Source organism: Doryrhamphus excisus, linkage group LG12, assembly GCF_037039965.1.
Source record: "Doryrhamphus excisus strain RoL-2023G ecotype Guam linkage group LG12, RoL_Dexc_Guam_v1.1, whole genome shotgun sequence".
NCBI classification, from domain to species: Eukaryota; Metazoa; Chordata; class Actinopteri; order Syngnathiformes; family Syngnathidae; genus Doryrhamphus; species Doryrhamphus excisus.
In genome coordinates, this window is record NC_136368.1 from 2,198,721 (window position 1) to 2,221,334 (window position 22,614).

At 40.1% G+C, this 22,614-nt stretch overlaps 4 protein-coding genes and 3 non-coding genes across 8 annotated transcripts; 5 read left to right on the top strand and 2 right to left on the bottom strand.

Moving 5' to 3' along the window:
• The first annotated feature begins 1,231 nt into the window (after positions 1-1,231).
• Positions 1,232-2,369, top strand: LOC131135753 (trace amine-associated receptor 13c-like). Its single transcript, XM_058082016.2, has 2 exons — positions 1,232-1,401; positions 1,577-2,369. The coding sequence occupies exons 1-2, from the start codon at positions 1,232-1,234 to the stop codon at positions 2,367-2,369; spliced, it is 963 nt and encodes a 320-aa protein (XP_057937999.2).
• Positions 2,370-3,399: 1,030 nt separating this feature from the next.
• LOC131135752 (trace amine-associated receptor 13c-like) lies at positions 3,400-4,568 on the top strand. Its single transcript, XM_058082015.2, has 2 exons — positions 3,400-3,575; positions 3,758-4,568. Exons 1-2 carry the CDS (start codon positions 3,400-3,402, stop codon positions 4,566-4,568), a joined length of 987 nt encoding a protein of 328 aa, XP_057937998.2.
• Positions 4,569-5,832: 1,264 nt separating this feature from the next.
• On the top strand, positions 5,833-7,033 carry LOC144901511 (trace amine-associated receptor 13c-like). Its single transcript, XM_078795073.1, has 2 exons — positions 5,833-6,033; positions 6,192-7,033. The coding sequence occupies exons 1-2, from the start codon at positions 5,858-5,860 to the stop codon at positions 6,994-6,996; spliced, it is 981 nt and encodes a 326-aa protein (XP_078651199.1). The 5' UTR covers positions 5,833-5,857; the 3' UTR covers positions 6,997-7,033.
• Positions 7,034-8,231: 1,198 nt separating this feature from the next.
• On the bottom strand, positions 8,232-20,303 carry stat4 (signal transducer and activator of transcription 4). Of its 2 annotated transcripts, none has more exons than XM_058081892.2 (23): positions 20,083-20,303; positions 19,871-20,006; positions 17,891-17,989; positions 17,576-17,668; positions 15,956-16,034; positions 15,777-15,862; positions 15,436-15,587; positions 15,080-15,238; positions 14,253-14,345; positions 14,006-14,065; positions 13,913-13,933; positions 13,558-13,648; positions 13,432-13,476; positions 12,478-12,561; positions 12,308-12,406; positions 11,976-12,111; positions 11,834-11,883; positions 10,485-10,579; positions 10,195-10,331; positions 9,812-10,003; positions 9,682-9,727; positions 9,499-9,604; positions 8,232-8,336 (listed from the first exon to the last, which is right to left on the bottom strand). In XM_058081892.2, exons 1-23 carry the CDS (start codon positions 20,208-20,210, stop codon positions 8,313-8,315), a joined length of 2,211 nt encoding a protein of 736 aa, XP_057937875.2. In that variant the 5' UTR covers positions 20,211-20,303; the 3' UTR covers positions 8,232-8,312. The 2 variants fall into 2 exon arrangements, with proteins under 2 accessions (XP_057937875.2, XP_057937874.2); XM_058081891.2 differs by having other exon boundaries at positions 13,558-13,651.
• trnag-ucc (transfer RNA glycine (anticodon UCC)) lies at positions 18,517-18,588 on the top strand. The gene has a single exon. It is a non-coding gene; the product is annotated as a tRNA-Gly (tRNA).
• An 861-nt stretch (positions 20,304-21,164) lies between the features above and the next one.
• On the top strand, positions 21,165-21,236 carry trnag-ucc (transfer RNA glycine (anticodon UCC)). Its single transcript has one exon. It is a non-coding gene; the product is annotated as a tRNA-Gly (tRNA).
• Positions 21,237-21,488: 252 nt separating this feature from the next.
• On the bottom strand, positions 21,489-21,560 carry trnag-ucc (transfer RNA glycine (anticodon UCC)). Its single transcript has one exon. It is a non-coding gene; the product is annotated as a tRNA-Gly (tRNA).
• Positions 21,561-22,614: the final 1,054 nt, after the last annotated feature.

Sequence of the window (22,614 nt, forward strand, 5' to 3'; positions counted from 1 at the left end):
GGGTTACGTCTGTCATGATTGGTCTCTGCTTGGTCTGCTGCCCTTTGGCGTCAAGCCAAGATACCAAAGCAGAGACTCAAACACAGGTCTTCCCGATCTCCTGACTGTGTGGCCTGCATGCTAACCACTTTTTTTATTTTTTACCGTGCAGGGTGGACAATATAAGAAGCCAAAAACCAACCACTTCCACATGGAATGGGAGGAGAACTTTCAACCATGAAACAGACATCAACTCTAAAGTGAGGGAGTGATGTTCTAACCATGATGTTGTGAGGGACGACTTTATTGTTATTATTTACTGGTGGCCAGCCAATCACAGGGCACATGTAGACAAACAACCATTCACACTCACATTCATACCCAGTGTTGGGCATGTTACTTTCAAAACGTAATTAGTTATAGTTACTAGTTACTTGTCAAAAAAAGTAACTGAGTTCATTCATTTATTCATTTTCTACCGCTTATCCTCACAAGGGTCGCGGGGGTGCTGGAGCCTATCCCAGCTGTCTTTGGGCGAGAGGCGGGGTACACCCTGGACTGGTGGCCAGCCAATCACAGGGCACATATAGACAAACAACCATTCACACTCACATTCATACCTATGGACAATTTGGAGTCGCTAATTAACCTAGCATGTTTTTGGAATGTGGGAGGAAACCGGAGTACCCGGAGAAAACCCACGCATGCACGGGGAGAACATGCAAACTCCACACACAGATGGCCGAGTGTGGAATTGAACCCTGGTCTCCGAGCTGTGAGGTCGACTGCCAAGTTACTTCTTAATAATATTCTTATTGGATTTATTTTTACAAAACCTTCATAGTTTACCTTCATAGTGTCTATTGAGAAAAATGTTGCCTCTTATCAATGCCAAATATCAATTGGGTACACGATGGGGTCTCCCATCCAGGCCCTGGTGGTCCTCAGTGGAGTTAAGGATCATGACTGGTATCCAGACGGCAGGGGACCCTGACTCCAGCCAACCACCACCACCTCCCCAACCTGCCTGATGATGAGAAACGCCCACCCAGCCCACTAAGTGGACACATCGTATGTCATGTATTACAATGTTGTGTTTACAATCGTTGAGTATTTGGGCCACCAATGAGATGGAGTCACTGACTGGGGGGAGGAATGAACATCCATGAATACACAAATGAGATGTACTGTATAAGAGTGAAGTTCAGATCCGAATTCTGTCGGCGCTCCACCTTTGCATCTTTTCATCCTGATGATGGAGAACCAATCAGAGCTCTGCTTTCCACAACTCACCAACATCTCCTGCAGGAAGCCAACATCTCATTGGTCTGAAGGTGTTCTTTTGACTGTTCTGCTGTCTGTTATCTGTATCTTCACTGTGGTTCTCAACCTGCTGGTCATCATCTCAATCTCCCATTTCAGGCAAATATTCTTTTTCATGGATCACAGCCAGCTTTTCCCGATGTAGTCTACTGCAGGACATTTACTGTATAATCGACCGCTGGACAATTTGTATTTGTAACAATGTGTTTTGTTCCTCTTGAGTCCACTAAGAAAACACAGCATGCTTTCTTCCTGATTCCTTCTTTGTCTCCAGGCAGCTTCGTACTCCAACCAACCTCCTCCTACTCTCTCTTGCTGTTTCTGACTGTCTGGTGGGCCTCCTGGTGATGCCGGGCGAAATCCTGCGTCAAACATCCTGTTGGACTCTCGGTGATGTTGTATGCTTGTTGTATAACTATATGTCTTACTTTGTGACGTCGGTCTCAGTAGGAAACATGGTGCTGATATCAGCTGACCGTTATGTGGCTATTTGTGATCCTCTGCATTATAACACCAAAGTCACTGTGAAAAGGGTTCAGCTTTGTGTTTGTCTCTGTTGGTTCTTCTCTCTCCTCTACTGTAGCATCCTCTTGAAGGATCAACTCACTCATCCCGGGAAGTATAAATCCTGCTACGGAGAGTGTATTGTTGTTATTGACTACAACGCAGGACTCGTTGATGTCGTTGTGACCTTCATCCTTCCTCTCAGCATCATCATCACGCTGTACATGAGAGTGTTTGTGGTTGCTGTGTCTCAGGCCCGAGCCATGCGTTCTCATGTTACATCAGTCACGATACAATATTCAGTTAAAGCAAAGAAATCCGAGATGAAAGCAGCCAGGACTCTTGGTGTCCTGGTCCTTGTCTTTCTTCTGTGTTTCTGTCCGTTTTATATTGTTACTCTTATGGGTGGGTCATTTGCTTCACTTCTACAGTTTGTGATTAATGTCTTTTATTTCAACTCCTGTTTGAACCCGTTGATCTATGCCTTGTTCTATCCCTGGTTTAGAAGAGCTGTTCGAGATATTGTCACTCTGAATATATTCCAGCCTGGCAACACTCAGTAAAAAGGCGGCTAATTTCTATTTCAGAGTCGATCACATTAATCTTTGTTTGATGTCATCCAGCAGTTTCTTGGATTGGTCTGCATTATTCCAAAGGCAGCATATTCCAGAGTTGTTCTAAACCTGCAATATCTTTTACTCACACGTTCAACCATTTCTTCTTCTACAAAAGGATGTTCAGTATCAGTTTGACCGTTTCTATCAGATACATTCGGTTGCAAAACCCGCGGGACCGGTTTTGCCATACCAGTTACACCCGGTTGGAACAACACCCGCATCAGCAGCCTGGCGTTGACTGTTGTGACCTTGTGTTTTTTGCAGGTGCCATTTTGAAATTATTCTTGAAATGTTACATTTTATACAAAGGAATCGTATGAAGAAAATCCATTTTCGGGCTTCAAAATAAAAAATGACGCTGCAAAATGTGGTCCCAAAGTTTCTACTGACTGTCATACATTTATAATACACGACTTCCTACACCGTTTGGTGTCTTTAATGAGTGATGTGTTATTATTATTAATCAGAAAATAAAACAGAGAAATGTCAGACACGGTGGCGCTGCAGATCCACCTCATCGTGAAGGGGCTTGTCTCTGCCGTCCTTCCATTGAAAGACAGAGAATTTTTTTTTAATACAGCAAACAAGCGAGGATCAGCTGGATAATATTCTTTTTGGATTGTCAATTGGGTACACGATGGGGTCTCCCATCCAGGCCCTGGTGGTCCTCAGTGGAGTTAAGGATCATGACTGGTATCCAGACGGCAGGGGACCCTGACTCCAGCCAACCACCACCACCTCCCCAACCTGCCTGATGATGAGAAACGCCCACCCAGCCCACTAAGTGGACACATCGTATGTCATGTATTACAATGTTGTGTTTACAATCGTTGAGTATTTGGGCCACCAATGAGATGGAGTCACTGACTGGGGGGAGGAATGAACATCCATGAATACACAAATGAGATGTACTGTATAAGAGTGAAGTTCAGATCCGAATTCTGTCGGAGCTCCACCTTCGCATCTTTTCTTCCTGATGATGGAGACGGAGGACCAATCAGAGTTCTGCTTTCCACAACTCATCAACATCTCCTGCAGGAAGCCAACATCTCATTGGTCTGAAGGTGTTCTTTTGACTGTTCTGCTCGCCATCATCAGCGTCGTCACTGTGGTTCTCAACCTGCTGGTCATCATCTCCATCTCCCATTTCAGGCACATATTCTTTTTCATGAATCACAGCCAGCTTTTCCCGATGTAGTCTACTGCAGGACATTTATACTCTACACTGTACCATGTGTGTCTCAACGTGTCCTCACTCTAATTTGTCTACATTGATTTGTTTTGGTTACAACTCTTCAGTCCGCTAAGAACATAAGTTTTGTTCTCGTCTCCAGGCAGCTTCGTACTCCAACCAACCTCCTCCTCCTCTCTCTTGCTGTTTCTGACTGTCTGGTGGGCCTCCTGGTGATGCCGGGCGAAATCCTGCGTCAAACATCCTGTTGGACTCTCGGTGATGTTGTATGCTTGTTGTATAACTATATGTCTTACTTTGTGACGTCGGTCTCAGTAGGAAACATGGTGCTGATATCAGCTGACCGTTATGTGGCTATTTGTGATCCTCTGCATTATAACACCAAAGTCACTGTGGAAAGGGTTCAGCTTTGTGTTTGTCTCTGTTGGTTCTTCTCTCTCCTCTACTGTAGCATCATCTTGAAGGATCAACTCACTCATCCCGGGAAGTATAAATCCTGCTATGGAGAGTGTACTGCTGTTGTTGACTACTATGCAGGAGTTGTCGATGTCGTTGTGACCTTCATCCTTCCTCTCAGCATCATCATCGCTTTGTACATGAGAGTGTTTGTGGTTGCTGTGTCTCAGGCCCGAGCCATGCGTTCTCATGTTACATCAGTCAAACTACAACATCCAGTCTCTGTCAGAGCAAAGAAGTCAGAGATGAAAGCAGCCAGGACTCTTGGTGTCCTGGTCCTTGTCTTTCTTCTGTGTTTCTGTCCGTATTACATTGTTACTCTTATGGGGGGGTCATTTGCTTCATATCTAATGTTTGTGCTTAATGTTTTCTATTTCAACTCCTGTTTAAACCCGTTGATCTATGCCTTGTTCTATCCCTGGTTTAGAAGAGCTGTTAGACACATTGTCACTCTGCACATACTGCAGCCTGGCTCCTGGGGGGACAACATCGTGTAGAATCAAAGGTGGACAAAGTCTTTCAGTGTAGATCACATCAAGTTGTCTGATGTCATCCAGCAGCCGAGCTTCTATGGATGATTCGAGTATATTTGAATCATCAAATCCAAATTATATTTGAGATTTATGGTTAAGCTTGAAATGATTCATACACTGGCCCCCGTTTTGAGTTCAAGTGAATTGCATTTGCTGTATTTCAACTGGAAATGACAAGAATTAATATTCAAATACTGGCTGTGTTGGAAAGCGCATACTAAGTACTACATACTTCCATGCCCGTACTATCCACACTCCATACTGCATACTGCATACCCAATCCATCAGACAGTATGCAAAGCCTTTACACTACAGCGTACTACATGATAACCCACAATGCATTGCGCTCCTACCCGAGTCTAAATCGACAGGCTGAAGCTGATTTCACTTTAGCTCTAAACTCTTTACGCACTTTTGGTTATTTTCACAAAATAAAACACCCCTTACTTTTCTCATAGAAAAAACCATAGTGATAAATCACTGCTTTTACTTTGAAAACAAGAAACCAATTCAGAATATGTCCTCTTTGACACCGCCGTTTGGTCCACCATTTTTTTTTTTTTGCAGTGACATCATGTCGCGTTGCATCCTGGGTAATTTGGGTATGAGTAGTAAGCTGATGATACATACTCAACATTTTTGGCGAATGCAGTACGCATCCGGGAACTTCTCACATACTCAAAAATGGCATACTGCCAGCGTAGATACACTGCATACTCAAAGAGTTAGTATGAGTAGTAGTAAGTATTTAACTTTAAGATAACTCGGGTTTTACTTCTGTCCTGTTCTGTACATATTGTATATTTGTCATTAAACAAATTGTCTGGAACTGATGGCCAGTTTTTAAAACTTCACTTGCCATCCATCCCCAAATATTCTCAACCTAAAGTGGATGTAGAAGAGAGAGTTTTAGACTGAATTCTGTCCGAGGGCCATCTTGACATCGCTTCTTCTTCTTGATGATGGAGACGGAGAACCAATTAGAGCTCTGCTCTTCACAACATCTCCAGCAAGAAGCCCACATCTCATTGGTGTGATGGTGTTCTTTTGACTGTTCTGCTGTCAATCATCTGTACCGTGACTGGAAGCGAAGGAAGTGGGCAGGATAAGGGATGATGAAAGGAAACAGGGGGAGGAGAATGATGAAGGGGATGCTGGCAGAGGGGATGGACAAAGCCAAGTGTGAAGATAAATTGAGTCATTTCACTAAGAAAGTTGTCAGAGCTCCAGGCTCTTGACCTTTCTTCTCCTTGATGATGGAGACGGAGGACCAATCAGAGCTCTGCTTTCCACAACTCATCAACATCTCCTGCAGGAAGCCATCATCTCATTGGTCTGAAGGTGTTCTTTTGACTGTTCTTCTCGCCGTCATCAGCGTCGTCACTGTGGTTCTCAACCTGCTGGTCATCATCTCCATCTCCCATTTCAGGCACATATTCTTTTTCATGGATCACAGAGAGCTTTTCCCGATGTAGTCTACTGCAGGACATTTATACTCAACGTGTCCTCACTCTAACTCGAACATTGATTTGTTTTGGTTACAACTCTTCAGTCCGCTAAGAACATAAGTTTTGTTCTTGTCTCCAGGCAGCTTCGTACTCCAACCAACCTCCTCCTACTCTCTCTTGCTGTCTCTGACTTTCTGGTGGGCCTCCTGGTGATGCCGTTCGAAATGCTACACCAAACATCCTGTTGGACTGTTAGTGATGTTCAATGCTTGTTGTATAACTATATGTCTTACTTTGTGACGTCGGTCTCAGTAGGAAACATGGTGCTGATATCAGCTGACCGTTATGTGGCTATTTGTGATCCTCTGCATTATAACACCAAAGTCACTGTGAAAAGGGTTCAGCTTTGTGTTTGTCTCTGTTGGTTCTTCTCTCTCCTCTACTGTAGCATCATCTTGAAGGATCAAGTGATTTATTCTGGAAAGTATAAATCCTGCAACCAAAAGTGTACTGCTCTTGTTGACTACTATACAGGAGTTGTCGATGTCGTTGTGACCTTCATCCTTCCTCTCAGCATCATCATCACGCTGTACACGAGAGTGTTTGTGGTTGCTGTGTCTCAGGCCCGAGCCATGCGTTCTCATGTTACATCAGTCAAACTACAATATTCAGTCTCCATTAGAGCCAAGAAATCCGAGATGAAAGCAGCCAGGACTCTTGGTGTCCTGGTCCTTTTCTTCCTTCTGTGTTTCTGTCCATTTTATATTGTTACTCTTACAGGTGTTGTATCTTATTTAGGGTTTGTGATTAATGTCTTTTATTTCAACTCCTGTTTGAACCCGTTGATCTATGCCTTGTTCTATCCCTGGTTTAGAAGAGCTGTTAGACGGGTCGTCACTCTGCACATACTGCAGCCTGGCTCCTGGGGGGACAACATACTGTAGAATCAAAGGTGGACTATGTCTTTTAGTGTAGATCACATGTATCAATCAAGCAGTCGTTTGATGCCATCCAGCAGTCTGCTGTCTGGATGATTCCTGTATATTTGAATGAGATTCACCCTCACATATGCTTTATTGTATGTGTCATCTAGACTGCCTAGTTTCCCAAAGTGGGTCAAATTGTCATATAATTGATAAACGTTTAAAATAACATGAATAATGCTCGTATTTACACAGCCATGCTTTGGCATTTACACATTGGTAAATGCTACCCTCTAGCGGTGAGCAAATGCATTACAGGCAATAATAGATAGCTCGTATTTACGCAGCCATGCTTTTGCATTTACACATTCGTAAAGTCTACCCTCTAGCGGTGAGAAAATGCATTACAGCAAGTCTCCCTGCTCTCGTATCCACAGACGCTCGTCGATCTAATACACAGTTTCACCTCCCCGTGAAACTTTGAGCGTTTTTTTAAAATACGATATGGCCCCATTGTGGTACACTTGTGGATTTATATAGAATTTATTTTCAATATATCTGACGCCCAATTAAACCCACTTAATACAGTCTGCAAAAAATATAAAATTAGTATTATTTACAATTTTTCCAACTTCATTGTGGTAAATTTTCTTCTTGTAATTATGACTTAATTGCCATGATTTATCGCCAAAATGAGGGCCGCACAGAGGATGAGTGGTTAGCATGTAGAACAGGAGATCGGGGTAGACCTGGGTTCGATTCTCCACTTGGGAGTTTAGTTTTTAAATGCATATTTAAGCAAATTGTAAACATTTTATTTCTCAATTAAACATTTCCAAACTCAAAAATATGCTTATATGTATTCATTTTCTACCGCTTATCCTCCCAAGGGTCGCTGGGGTGCTGGACACCTAGTACATAGTAGTATAGACAAACAACCATTCACACTCACATTCATACCTATGGACAATTTGGAGTCGCCAATTAACCTAGCATGTTTTTGGAATGTGGGAGGAAACCGGAGTACCCGGAGAAAACCCACGCATTCACGGGGAGAACATGCAAACTCCACACAGAGATAGAATTGAACTCGGGTCTCTTAGCCGTGAGGTCTGCGTGCTAACCACTCGACCGCCGTGCAGCCCTGCTTATATGTAAATAAACTAAATCACAAATATGAGGCATTCAGAAGATGCATTTAAAGATGTGACGCTATCTAGTATATTACATTGTAATATTGGGAGAGACGCACAAGCACCAGACTTGAAGATTTTATTGCAGGTTTGAATTATTTCACATGTGTGTGTGTGTGTGTGTGTGTGTGTTTGTGTTGGTGTTTACTCAGAATATGGGGATGCAATCTGAAAAAAAGAGAGGAAAAACATACTCTATCAGACATTTTGTATATTTGGCACACTGTGCAGACTTTTACACAACTGTACAAATCGTTATTTAAATACATTTTAAATAAAAGCTTTGCTGACGATGGAAGACTTGGAATGTTGTTGTTTACTGTTTATCTGTGCATCCATTGTGTGATGGTTGATCTTCAGCGTTAAGTCAATCCACTCGTGAATGAAACGAGTAATGGCTTCATCCACATCTGGAGGTCATTTGGAAGCATAAACGTGTAGCAAAGTATACACGAAATGCATACCATGTAAATAATGCCTGTAAGGTAATTATTATTATTTGAATGATGGCCCATTTACATACAATTTCATGTTATTTACTTTTTCACTGTTTTTGAAATCATTACAACTAAAAGATCGGGTGGCTGGGGAACCCTGCCTGTGGGATGCCACGAGAGCTATGATACATGGAGCCTAAAGACTTACCTTTTTACAAAGGCCTTTCCTTAGCCTTTTTATTAATTTATTAATTTATTAATTTATTAATTTATTAATTTATTAATTTATTAATTTATTAATTTATTAATTTATTAATTTATTAATTAATCAATTAATTAATTAATTAATTAATTAATTAATTAATTAATTAATTAATTAATTAATTAATTAATTAATTAATTAATTAATTAATTAATTAATTAATTAATTAATTTATTTATTTATTTATTTATTTATTTATTTATTTATTTATTTATTTATTTAGTTATTTAGTTATTTATTTATTTAGGTTTTATGCTTTCTTTGTAGCACTTTAAGATTTCTGTAATGTAAAGTGCAATATGAATAAAATGTATTATTATTATTATTATATGCTAATGATAAAGAAAAATAGTCATACAAAAATATGCTTGCTAACTGTATTGTTTCAAATAACGGCCCATAGTTCTGAAATTGATATCATTTTACATCAAATTTGATGTAATGATAATTGTAGTTGCACATCGAACCGTTTACCACAAATCATTTCCTGTGATTAATTCTGAGTTAACTATGGACAAAAATGTGATTAATCACAATCAAATCTTTTCATCAATATATGGTTTTTGAATCGAAGCGTACGTCACAAACAGATCCACATCCCGAATTTGAATGTGAATGTCCCCGAACTTACAGCATCCATATCCAAGCTTAAGGTCTTGTTGAGCATGTCAAACTCTCCAGGGGTCATCGGAGGCTCAGGTGACTCACAAGGAGGCGACGGGGGACTCCCATTTAACCTGGAATAGCAAAGACAGATTGATGGAATAAATGAAGTGTCTATTTACTGTGTTTAAATATTCCATAATAAACACACCGCATTTCCGAGATGGGGATCAGAGTGGATGGGATGTATGGATAGACTGGAAAAGTCATAAAAAGTAAAGGAAAATGAGATGAATAGAGACTCCAGTCTCCATGTAGGAAAAGAGGACTGCGGTTTATGCCTTTATTGGGTAGGCTGTTGTAAAGCTGTCCAAAGGCCTGGTCTTTGGGGATGTCAGGATAGAGGAACTTGAGCGGGTTCTTGGGGACAACCCCATCTGAGATCACTTTGTAGTCCCTTATGATGTCCGGGAACGGTAGTGCGTTCAGGCGGCTTTTCGTGTACGGTTCCACAGAGTTGAAATTCACATCTCCTGCGGGTGTAAAAAGTCACGTATTACGTCATACATCGGAAAAACACCTTGCATCGTTGGCGCAGTCGTTGATTATTAGTCCTTATCGGAACATCTCTGCTAAACCAAACTCCAGATTTGCTATTTCTGGACTTATTTTATTGACAGTTGTCTAAATATTGTACACTGTTGAAGAGAACCGTTGTTCAAACCGTTGTCACTGTGTTGCACCCAAGTGAAGGTGATTCCTCCAAGGTGGCTCTCACTGAAGCGCAGGAGGAAAGTGCCTGACTCTTTCTCCCGCAACAGAATTCGCTCCATGTCTTTACTCACGAAACCCATGATGTAGCTGGACGGACACGGACAGAAACAACGGAAAAGATAGCAACACCGTAAATTGTTGAAAGTAGCTTCAAAGTTGAGCTGAAGGATTTCATGGTACGATGGTACGATGGTACGATGGGAGGAGATGCTGACGTGAAATAGATGTGGCGGTTTTTACTTTTCATTCCACACGGGCAGTAAGTGCTTCTTGATCAATTCCAGGATGGACTCCAGCCATATCCAGAAACTGAAGGGTTTTCCCGGAATATTCTCCTTTTTAGGGGGGATAATGAGAGCATACATTACGTTTACATACAATAGTATGAAAAAGTATCTGAACCTTTTGGAATTTCTCACATTTCTGCATAAAATCACCATCAGATGTGATCTGATCTTTGTCAAAATCACAAATCATGAAAAAAACAGTGTCTGCTTTAACTAAAACCGCCCGAACATTTATAGGTTTTCATATTTTAATGAGGATAGCATGCAAACAATGACAGAAGGGGGAGGAATAAGTAACTGAACCATCACATTTAATATTTTGTAGCAGCAAGAACAATAGCAATAACTTAATAATAATAATAATAATAATAATAATAACTTAATAATAATAATAATAATAATGATGATGATTTTGATTTTGACAAAGATCAGATCACATTTGATGGTGATTTTATGCAGAAATGTGAGAAATTCCAAAAGGTTCAGATACTTTTTCATACCACTGTATATTACTTTTAAGTACATCAGAACATAAAAATATGTAAACATTAGTCAATGACAACAGAACAAAACGGGGGAGAAAAAATATCCAAGTCTACATGCTCCTACGTGAAAACTGATTGGCGAAACCTAATAAATGATTGGGTCACCCTCAGCAGCAACAACTGCAATCAAGAGTTTGCGATAACTTGCAATGAGTTTCTTAGAGTGATCAATTTTGGCTCACTCGTCTTTGCAGAATTGTTGTCATTCGTCCACAATGGAGGGTTTTGGACCATGAGGGCCTTTTAAAGGTCATGCCACAGCATCTCAGTAGGATTCAGGTTCGGACTTTAATCTGAATTGCTCCTTCCAAAGTTTTGGTTTTGGTTTTGGACGTTTTTGCCCAGCCTCTTTCTTATGGCGGAGTCATGAACACGGTTGTGGGGTCTTTTGTGACCTTGTGGATGAGTCATTTTGGGGTCTTTTTGGTTGGCCAGCCCCTCCTGGGAAGGTTCACCACTGTTCCATGTTTTTGCCATTTGGGGATAATGACTCCCAAGGCTTTAGAAATGGCTTTATAACCTTTTTCCAGCCTGATAGATCTCATTTAAAAACTGCATTTTGTGTCCAGTTGTGTTGTCATTGACTAATTCTTATTTTTTTTGATGATCTGAAGCATTTAAGTGTGACAAACATGCAAAAAATAAGACACCAGGAAGCAGGTAAACCACTTTTCACACCACTATTAGGGTTCCAGGGTAAAGTTCCACATTCATTGATGCCTGGAAGTGACCCAAATCTTTGGTCTTTGATACTTACCTTACAAAACTTAGACCAATGGACTTGATCACTACTGGCGCCATGTAGACCTATGAACATGTTTAAAAAAAAAATATGAATCGCTATAACCAATTCCTCAAAAGTTTTCATTTAGCTTCTGCTAATAAGCCGCCAATCATACCGAGAAGCTTCCCTCCCAACATAGTGAGCTGGTCCTTGTTTAGGCCCCGACCAGTGTTGGCGGAGAACTGCCAGCTCAGAACCTCGGCAAGCTGGGACCATGTGGCTCGAGGTGGATTACTGAGAAAGGTCAAGTTCTGTGATATCACAACAAAGCAAAGCATTCTAGTTAATCGAATTATTAATAATATGTTATGAATCAAAGCAGTGTATAATACAAAATATGTTAAGGTACAATTTTCACATTATAATATTCCATCATGATGGAATGAGTCAGATTATAAAATATAGCAATGGTCATCTTGGGAAATAAAGAATGGTGTGTTCGCTTACCCTCGGCTCATCAGTCAAAAGATTATACCACATGATGGAGGCCCAGGCACCGGGAATCTGACTCCCGTTGGAAATGACCACCAGTGGCAGGGAGCACGTCTGGAAGCATTTGAAGGAAATTGAACATTACTGGCTAAGCTAACAGCAATTATTAATATCCAAGTTTTTACCTCCAAATCGATGTTAAGGCCTTGCACTGTAAAGAATGCCTCGAAACACAAAGTGTGAAGCTCGTCGGTTACGGACAACAGATTCTGAAAAATGTTGGCAAAATATTTTGTTAAAATCTAATCACATTTGCTTGATTATTAACCGGAAGGATTGTACTTTATATATTGTACTGTGCAGTGCATCCGGAAAGTATTCACAAATACATTACAAATACAGCCTCAAGTCTTTTTAAATAATCTTGGCATGCCCATATTTGGGCAATTTCACCTATTCCTTGTTGTATTTTCCAGATTCGACTATTCCATTTTGGAATTAGGCTGTATGAAACAGTGAAGTGAATACTTTCCGGATACGTTGTATACGAGTATTCGGGTCAAAATTTTAAATAAAAAAAAAAATTTTACCTTACGAGAATAATGTTGTACATTTCCACGAAAAAGTTGTGAATTGACAAGAGAAAAAATGGGTATTTACAAATGTTTAAAAAAAAACCTGAGTTGTAAATTTACAAGAAAAAGGTAATACATTTCTGAGAAAAAAACTTGTAAATTAACAAAAAAAATGTTTTTATCAGATCTTAAATCTGAAATTTTTTTTTTGTAAATTTTTCTCATAAATTAAAAAATCTTGGAAATGTATAACTTTTTTTTCTAATACTTTGTCATAAAACCAAAAAAGTCCTAAATTTATGGGAAAAAAAGTTGACCAAGGCCAAAGGTCACATAAGGACCCCCTTTTTATAGCTGTCTCAGGCAATGCCTGTAACATAAAGTTACATGTTTCTTTCTCATAAATGTACAACTTTATTGTTGTACTTTTATTAGTTTTTTTCTGGTAAATTGACAACTTTGTATTACGACTTTTTGTCATAACATTACAACTTTTTTCTCGTAAATTTACGACTTTATTTATTATTTTTTTTATGATACGATAAACGCGAGCGATTAGCGTACCTCATTCCCCTTTGTGGCGCTAGCGTACTTCTTCTCTTTCAGTTGCTGTAATCAAGGAATTGAATGTCAACACCAGCACACGCAGGTTGGAATAAACAATATAGGATGAGGATTGGTCCTACATACCAAGTGTCTAAATTCCACTGAAAGGCAGCCGTTGGAGAAATCCTCAATATCCATGACTTTAGTGTTATTTGTCAGGATAAAAAACTGACGACTTCTAGGGTCACAAATATTATATTAAATGTATTGTGTTTTTGAGGCACATTATATCCAATATATACTTAGTACATGTACCTTGCACATGAATATATGTAGCATTTCTAGCATAATACTCGATTTTTAGGAACTAAATATAAATATATTGTGAAAATGTGTGACTTTTTTATCGACTGGAATAATTTATGGTGAAAAGTGATGCACTCCAAACACACTAACTTCATTCTAGTCAACAAGAAGCAGTAGAACAATGTGTACTCACACTCTGCCTGGAGGGAGGTCCCTAAACACGCAAGGAAAAATCAGCTTTAATACACAACATCTGACTTCCAATACAAAGACATCAAGTCCTCACTTGTCAAATGTGGTTTTAACCTTCAGCTGATAATCCACTGCAGGAAGTTTGACCAGGAGCCTTGGGAGCAAAAAAAAAATGCAATGGTGAGCGTTTTCATCCCCGGCCACCAGGGGCGTCACTAGGTTCTGAATATATGAATCTATGTAGTAGACATTCCAAAAAATCCCAAAAAATCCAAATATTGAAGATATTGCATATTCCGTTGCATCCCTATTGTGTACGGAATACATACGCTGTGTCATACCTGACTTTGGTGGTGAATTGTACACTCGTCTTGAGGACCAGGGGTTTCTGTGGGTATGTGGGCATGCAGGGCTGCTTCTCCACCACAAAGGACCTGAAAGTAGACCACACAGTCAAACAGTCATAGTAGACCTGACTGGGTACTCCGCTTTTCCTCCCTCCCACATTCCAAAAACATGCTAGTCCATGCTAGTCAAATTGTCCATAGGTATGAATGTGAGTGTGAATGGTTGTTTGTCTATATGTGCCCTGTGATTGGCTGGCAACCAGTCCATTCTTTACCCAGCACCCCCCCCCATGAGGATAATCGGTAGAAAATGAATCAATAAGTGAATGAACAATTAAATAGTCAAATATTAATAAAAGTGACTTTTAATGATACTTTTACTTTTATTTTATTTACTTTACTTTAATTTACTTTTATTGAATTAGCAGCTGTCTAGTATTTTTCTCGTCTTTTACAGCCGGGAAACGTACTTCCTTTTAGCTCTGTTAAAAAAGAAAACCTTGAACTGTGATAATAATTCCTGTTATGGAAAAATGTACCAAGGAATAGAAAAGCCATCACCATGGAAGTGAAAATAAAAAAGCTCAGGAGAAAGAAGAAAAAACCCATTATTGGCTTCATGAATAACGATTGGATCCTTGAACATGTTAAAGGATCTGCTACACAGGATACTAGGAAAATCCTTCTCTTTACAGAAAATGATGTCTGCGCCAGCACTTATTGTCTGCTAACAACAATGTCGGAACATCGGGGGGGGGGGGGGGGGCACACCCGTCAGATACATACAGATACATTTTGAGGTTGTGTGGTGTTCATAGTACCTCTTGATGAGATGATAAATGAGGTATTTAACTCTCTCCTCCATCTGGGGTTTTTGGGAGGGGATGGGGTCACTGTCATAGGTGACCTTCAAAACCAGTTCCCCCAGTTTGTCCAGCTGGCGCTTCATTTGGAAGAGACTCTGGGCTGTCAGAGTAAACCTGAAAAACAGATTTGTGTATTATTTTCATATCATTTATGACTCTGAAAACTAGTAAACAGTAATTATTATTCTATTATTGTGACTTTTTTGCAGTATTTGTTTTTTACTGGTATGTATTTTATTTTGAATAAAGCGCTCATGCATGATTTTCGGTGTGTGTGCCGCAGTTGCTAAGGAATCCAACTACCGCATTACCAGCTCTGCAGCTGGTCCAGGCTGGTGGGCACCGGGCTCCCGATGGCCGCCATTTGCTGCTTCCGTTTCCAGTCCTGAAGCTCGGGAATGAGCTGAGACGTCATCATGTCATCAACCTCCTTGATGACCACGGCCATCTTTGACAGAATGTCCTACCCAATGAATGAAACGAGAATGAGCTCATGTGTCTGTCGGTCTGGTGATAGCGTTTATTTTTTCATAAAAGATGAACCGTATGGAACATTTGGATGACAAGAGTCACGCCAAATCGTCACAACCAATATTATAATACTCCCCTTTAACATCCACGTGTAGTATATTATATATAGTTTATGTCATACCTTCCTTTTTGAGTCAAGCATGTTTAGCGTTTCCTGCAGTCTTGTTACTTCCTGTTTCATCAGGTCAGAGTTCCTCTCTGTTGGATCTGTCGCACATCGACGCATACCATATTTTGCACAGCACAACAGCAGTGGGCGGGAACACTGGTCTATGTTTGACATCCGTGTACGCAGCTCACCTCGGGACTGAAGGGTCTTGTAGCGGAAATCAAAGTCATCCTGCATGTCCTCGATGTATTTCACTCCATGGTCCATCAGCTAAGCACAATTCCGTTTTGATTATGTCATAAATTCATATATAACACAAAGTAGTGACATTTGTCAGAAAGATTGTCTGTAGTCTCCAAGATACTGTATTGGGTCAAATAAGGCTAAAACGGTCCTTTATCAGAACATATAGCAACCACTTCTAAAATGTTTTGTTTATATTTGCTAAAAATTCTGCATGTTGAGAAATGTCAGGAAGGGTAGCAAAAACTGACTTTTGCATCAGAGTTTCTTGGAAACAACAAAGCTGATATTTATAAGCAGCTGGTGGCAAACCTCCTGAACACCTACAAAGGCTGCAATATGTCACTGAAGATTCCCATCTAGATTTATTTCCATAGGCGGCACGGCGGTCCAGTGGTTAGCGCGCAGACCTCACAGCTAGGAGACCAGGGTTCAATTCCACCCTCGGCCATCTCTGTGTGGAGTTTGCATGTTCTCACCGTGCATGCGTGGGTTTTCTCCGGGTACTCCGGTTTCCTCCCACATTCCAAAAACATGCTAATGCTAATTGGCGACTCCAAATTGTCCATAGGTATGAATGTGAGTGTGAATGGTTGTTTGTCTATATGTGTCCTGTGATTGGCTGGCCACCAGTCCTGGGTGGACCCCGCCTCTGACCCCAAGACAGCTGGGATAGGCTCCAGCACCCCTGCGACCCTCATGAGGAAAAAGCGGTAGAAAATGAATGAAATGAATGAATGTGGAGAAGTAAGTAATGAGCACCGGGAACGATCCCACCAGGAATTGCAGCTTTGGAGAAAAGATATCAGGAAAAGTGGAATGCTAGCTATGCACATTATCAATTCATTTTCAGTTCATTCATTCATTTTCTGGAGCCTATCCCAGCTGTCTTCGGGCGAGAGGCGGGGTCCACCCTGGACTGGTGGCCAGCCAATCACAGGGCACATATAGACAAACAACCATTCACACTCACATTCATACCTATGGACAATTTGGAGTGGCTAATTAACCTAGCATGTTTTTGGAATGTGGGAGGAAACCGGAGTACCCGGAGAAAACCCACGTATGCACGGGTAGAACATGCAAACTCCAGAAATCCCCGAAGGTCAAAGAAGGACATATCCTGGTAAAACAGGACATCTGGTCACCAAAATTTAGTTTGTATTTTATTGTATTTTTATTAGATTTTTATATTATATTGACCTAAAACCGTTGATGACTAGCTACAGCATCAAAATGCATTTGCAACCGAGGGTGGAATTGAACCCTGATCTCCTAGCTGTGAGGTCTACACGCTAAGTCGTGGACAATTTGGAGTCGCTAATTAAGCTAGCATGTTTTCCGACATGTAAACTCCACACAGAGATCGCCGAGGGTGGGATTGAACTCAGGTATTCTAGCTGTGAGGTCTGCGCGCTAACCACTCGAACACCGTGCAGCCCATTTTCAGTTCATCATATCAAAATAAATGAGATTGAGCCATTTTTGTCTCGGAAACAGATCGAGTCCAAAAATATGTAGACAAGTGTAATTGAATAATGGTGCTTTGTTTTTCCGGATATAATTACTTGAACGCTTCCCCTGATGATCCCAATTCTGCCGTCCATATTCTTCTGCCTTTCAGAGGCCACTGAATTTTGCAGCGACTTCTCCAGTGGACCCTGTTTACAGAAAAAATGCTCCAAAAAATGTGAAATAAATCTGGTCGTGATCAACTTGAAAATTGATACACACAGTAAGAATGATTGTTGGTACTATTGAAGTATTTCTTTTCATAATTGCTGCCATTATTATCATATTTGTGTTTAGTTGGCACGCCTCACTTCCTGGTACGTAGCAGCAATGAGTCTAATTGAAGAGCAAAGGAGATTTTCCACACAAACCTGTTCCTCCATGCAAGCGCTGGAGAGGATCCGACGCTCTTCTCTGAGGCAGTTGGAGACCACGGCGGCCATGGCCATCGGGTTGCTTGAATATTTCACCTGGACATCCACACGGAAACAAGACAATGCTTTATCTAAAAAAAGGAAGTTTGTATTTTTCTTACCAAAACAAAGCTCAGGGTATAATTTATCACAAATATTTTGACTTTATTTTTTTTTTGGTTTACAAATATTTAGACTTTTTTTCCTTATAATAGTACAACACTATTGTCATATAATCAAGACTATGTATATATATATATATATTTATTTATTTTTTTTCATAGGTTGGCTGTTCCTGCGACTTATACTCCAGAGCGACTCATAAATGAAAAAACTGTTTATGTTCCATAAAAACTGGACACCTTTTCTGTTTGTGTTTATTTTTGGTGTAGCTAACAGCTAATAACCATTGTGTTAGCATATCTTACACATATCAATATTATTGTTAGAACTTGCCTTCCAAGAGGACGTAATGTCTGTTTTGGTCAAGTAGTTTAGAAAATAAATTACCCGCAAAAAATGTGACTTATGCTCCAGTATATTAGTACAGTAAATATTTTGGTCAAACAAAGTGACCCACAACAGCATTGGTGGTATAGTGGCTAGCATAGCTGTCTTCCAAGCAGTTGACCTGGGTTCGATTCCCAGCCAATGCATGGTTACATATCCTCTGTGGTTTTTAAGACAAAGACCGATGGAATCTTGCATTGACCTGATATTTTGGTCAAACAAAGGGATCCATCACAGCATTGGTGGTATAGTGGCGAACATAGCTGCCTTCCAAGCAGTTCTATTCCCAGCCAATGCTGTGGTTACATATCCTTATACTCCGGAGCGACTTATAGTCCAGAAAATACGGTATATACGTATATGTATATAAATATATACATACCTATATACTGTACTTGCTCAATATACTGTAACACTTTGACTCACTGTGTCATGTTACGAACATCATTAAACTCATCACACAGCATCTTAACAATTTAACAGCAGATGCAATGCCTTATTGGAAAGGTTTAAAATGTTCTTTTTTCCATTTTAAACTTGTATTGGTACTTGTTTGTATACTTCTGAAGTATACTTTTAGGGTGTTAAGCTGCTGTGCGATGAATTTAGTGTTGTTCTCAGTCAGATGACACCGTGAGTCAGGCTCTTATGTTAGACAAGCTTGTTGTGAGTGCAGCGATAGCTCGTGATTGGCTCGATCCAAAGAAAGAAAGTAGAAAGACCCGTGAGCGGCACTGCATTTAAACAATAAGCAGTACTTCTGAGAGACGTCAGGAGATTATAATTTAGATTCGCCGCACTGCTTTTTAAAAGGTAGCAGCTTATACATATAATATTTTGATTCGATTTTTGTAATATTCCTGATTTTTCCATTTTTGCTGTTAATGTTGTTGTAGTTATGTTGTCAAATTATATTTTTTAGAATGTGCCGCGAGCTCTGAACTAAAGGATACTTTGAGAAAACGGGGGATCGAACACACAACCAAGAGACAAGCGATTTACGAGTACACGCAGCCACCCACGTGGGATGGTCCACAACATTAAATGTAACCCGCAGACATCCTTTAACAATGTTGAGTACACACACACAGGAAGCCGTTTTAGCCTCACTTGTTTGTTCTGCAAAAAATGAAAAAAAAATGTACTTCCTTTTGCTGTGTGGTACCCATACTTGACATAAAATAAATATCAATATTTCCCATAATCTGTTACTGATATGTATGTATTTGGCTTAAATGTACTTTTTTGATTGAACCTGCAAAAAAAAATAATTCTTACATACAACTCAAAAACTACATTTGTGGGTACGGTATGGTACCCTGAACCCGGACCCTGAATAATTGATCCTTAAAGACTTCATTTTCAACTGTCACCAATGAGGTGATGTAAACACTGTTGGATTCGGGAAGAGAGAGAAGTGACAGACACCTGTAGCTGCTGTTGTATGATTTTCATATTGTGTCTCTGTAGGAAGTTCTGCTCCTGAGAACGTAGTCTCTCCAGGTGGGACAACAGGTTGGCGAACAAAACCGCCGCCATCAGTTCATTGTCAGCGGCCGTGTCCCTGAACAGATGCCAGATATGCAGCTCATATTCTTCATGTGTTGTTATGAATGCAACAGGACTGAAGATGAACTCACCAATCCTGACCCTCGATCCAGTCAGCCAGGCTCTGTCTGATGTCCATGGGAAAATTGTCATCATACAAATAGTCCACATGTTCCAGGAGTCTGATCTCCAGCTGTTGAATTTGCTTCCATTGGCTCATAGTGCCGACCCTTCGTTCAAAGGTTGAGGTGGAAGTGAAGTTTATGCGTTAGTTATGAGTGCTGAGTCTCTGTGTCATGGACCGTACCATGTGCGCCTTTTCCTGTCACTTTCGTTTTCATTGTACTTCATCCAGGAAATGATCTCATTTGCATTCTGACTCTTGTAGCCGGGGCCTGGAAATCTGCCAATCTGTTGCATGCTATGCTAAACACACAACACGTATACACACGCAGCTAAGGTACTTCACACAAATCAACTATAGCTGATATATACAGTGGTGTGAAAAATGGTAATGGTAATGGTATTGGTAATGGTATTGGTAATGGTAATGGTAATGGTAATGGTAATGGTAATGGTAATGGTAATGGTATTGGTAATGGTATTGGTAATGGTAATGGTATTGGTAATGGTATTGGTAATGGTAATGGTAATGGTAATGGTAATGGTAATGGTAATGGTATTGGTAATGGTAATGGTAATGGTAATGGTAATGGTAATGGTAATGGTAATGGTAATGGTAATGGTATTGGTAATGGTAATGGTAATGGTAATGGTAATGGTAATGGTAATGATAATGGTAATGGTAATGGTAATGGTAATGGTAATGGTAATGGTAATGGTAATGATAATGATAATGATAATGTAATGGTAATGGTAATGGTAATGGTAATGGTAATGGTAATGGCAATGGTTTAATTTCATTTGAACATGCATCAGATTACAATTGAATGCATCCCATAATCAGTTCCCAGTTCCACATGTCCAAAAGAAGTAGGAAGAAGCAAAGCTTATTAAATCCTACCCCTCCATCTGGTACTTTTGCAATCAGTAATTGTTACATTTGTTCACTTCCTGCTTTCCTAATATAGTTTAAGTTTGTATAAGACAAAAACAAAAACAATGGAATCTTGTATTGACCTGATATTTTGGTCAAACAACAACTTCAAACACAGCATTGGTGGTATAGTGGCTAGCATAGCTGCCTTCCAAGCAGTTGACCTGGGTTTGATTCCCAGCCAATGCATTGGTTAAATACCCTCCCTTGTTTTGAAGACAAAGACAATGGAATCTTGCATTGACCTGATGTTTGATCAAACAATAAGGTCAACCACAACATTGGTGGTATAGTAGCGAGCATAGCTACCTTCCAAGCAGTTGACCTGGGTTTGATTCCCAGCCAATGCAGCGTTTATCCACTATACCACCTTTGTGCTGTGATGGACCTTGTTGTTGGACCAAAATATGGTCTTAAAAACCAGGGAGGATACCTAAACGCTGCATTGGCTGGGAATCAAACCCAGGTCAACTGCTTGGAAGGCAGCTATGCTAACCACTAAACCACCAATGCTGCTTTGAAATTCATTGTTTGACCAAAATATCCGGTTAATGCGAGATTCCGTTGATTAGAATGTGTGTATCACACAGCTGGGTTAGGGGTTTGGGTTGGGGTTAAGGAATAGGGAATCAGCTACCAAATACTGACACCTAGTGACCAATGTGGAATACTACATTCAACAGCATCTTCTTAATTGCTTGTATTTGAAATATGTTTTAAATGATTTATTGTTATTATTTTTGTAATATGTATTACAAACCTGAAAATAAACTTCAAAAAATCAAAAGCAGTAAATTTTGAAGTGCAAACCTACAGTGTGAAAGCACGGAAACGTATAATACTGCTGTCATTTGTATAAATGTTGTGCTGCCATAAGCTCTGGTCTTTCCGGGGAATTACTGTAAGTTTGGCCAACGTTTGACTTCCTGCTGCATTCCGTCCTACGTGGACACAGAGAGCACATTTGTTTGCTGTTTGATGTCTCTTGGGACCCTTGGGGGGAAAACATCACCTCTTGGTCCCTCGGCCTTACCCCCCTTGCCCTAGCAGCTCATCTTTCTTTGCTAACACTTACTTGTACTCCCAAAAACTACAGTTTTTTTTATGTAATTTTATTGAAAACATTTTCCATCTTGTTACATCATATTAGCCGGCTAGCGGCTAGCTTCACCACACACGTGCCTGCAGAGCACCACAACACGTTCATAACGCCTGATACCGTAGTTACCGGGGAACTAAATGTATACATTTAGAGTAGTTACCGGGGAACTAAATGTATACATTTAGAGTAGTTACCGGGGAACTAAATGTATACATTTAGAGTAGTTACCGGGGAGCTAAATGTATACATTTAGAGTAGTTACCGGGGAACTAAATGTATACATTTAGAGTAGTTACTGAGTAACTAAATGTATACATTTAGAGTAGTTACTGAGTAACTAAATGTATACATTTAGAGTAGTTACTGGGGAACTAAATGTATACATTTAGAGTAGTAACTGAGTAACTAAATGTATACATTTAGAGTAGTTACCGGGGAACTAAATGTATACATTTAGAGTAGTTA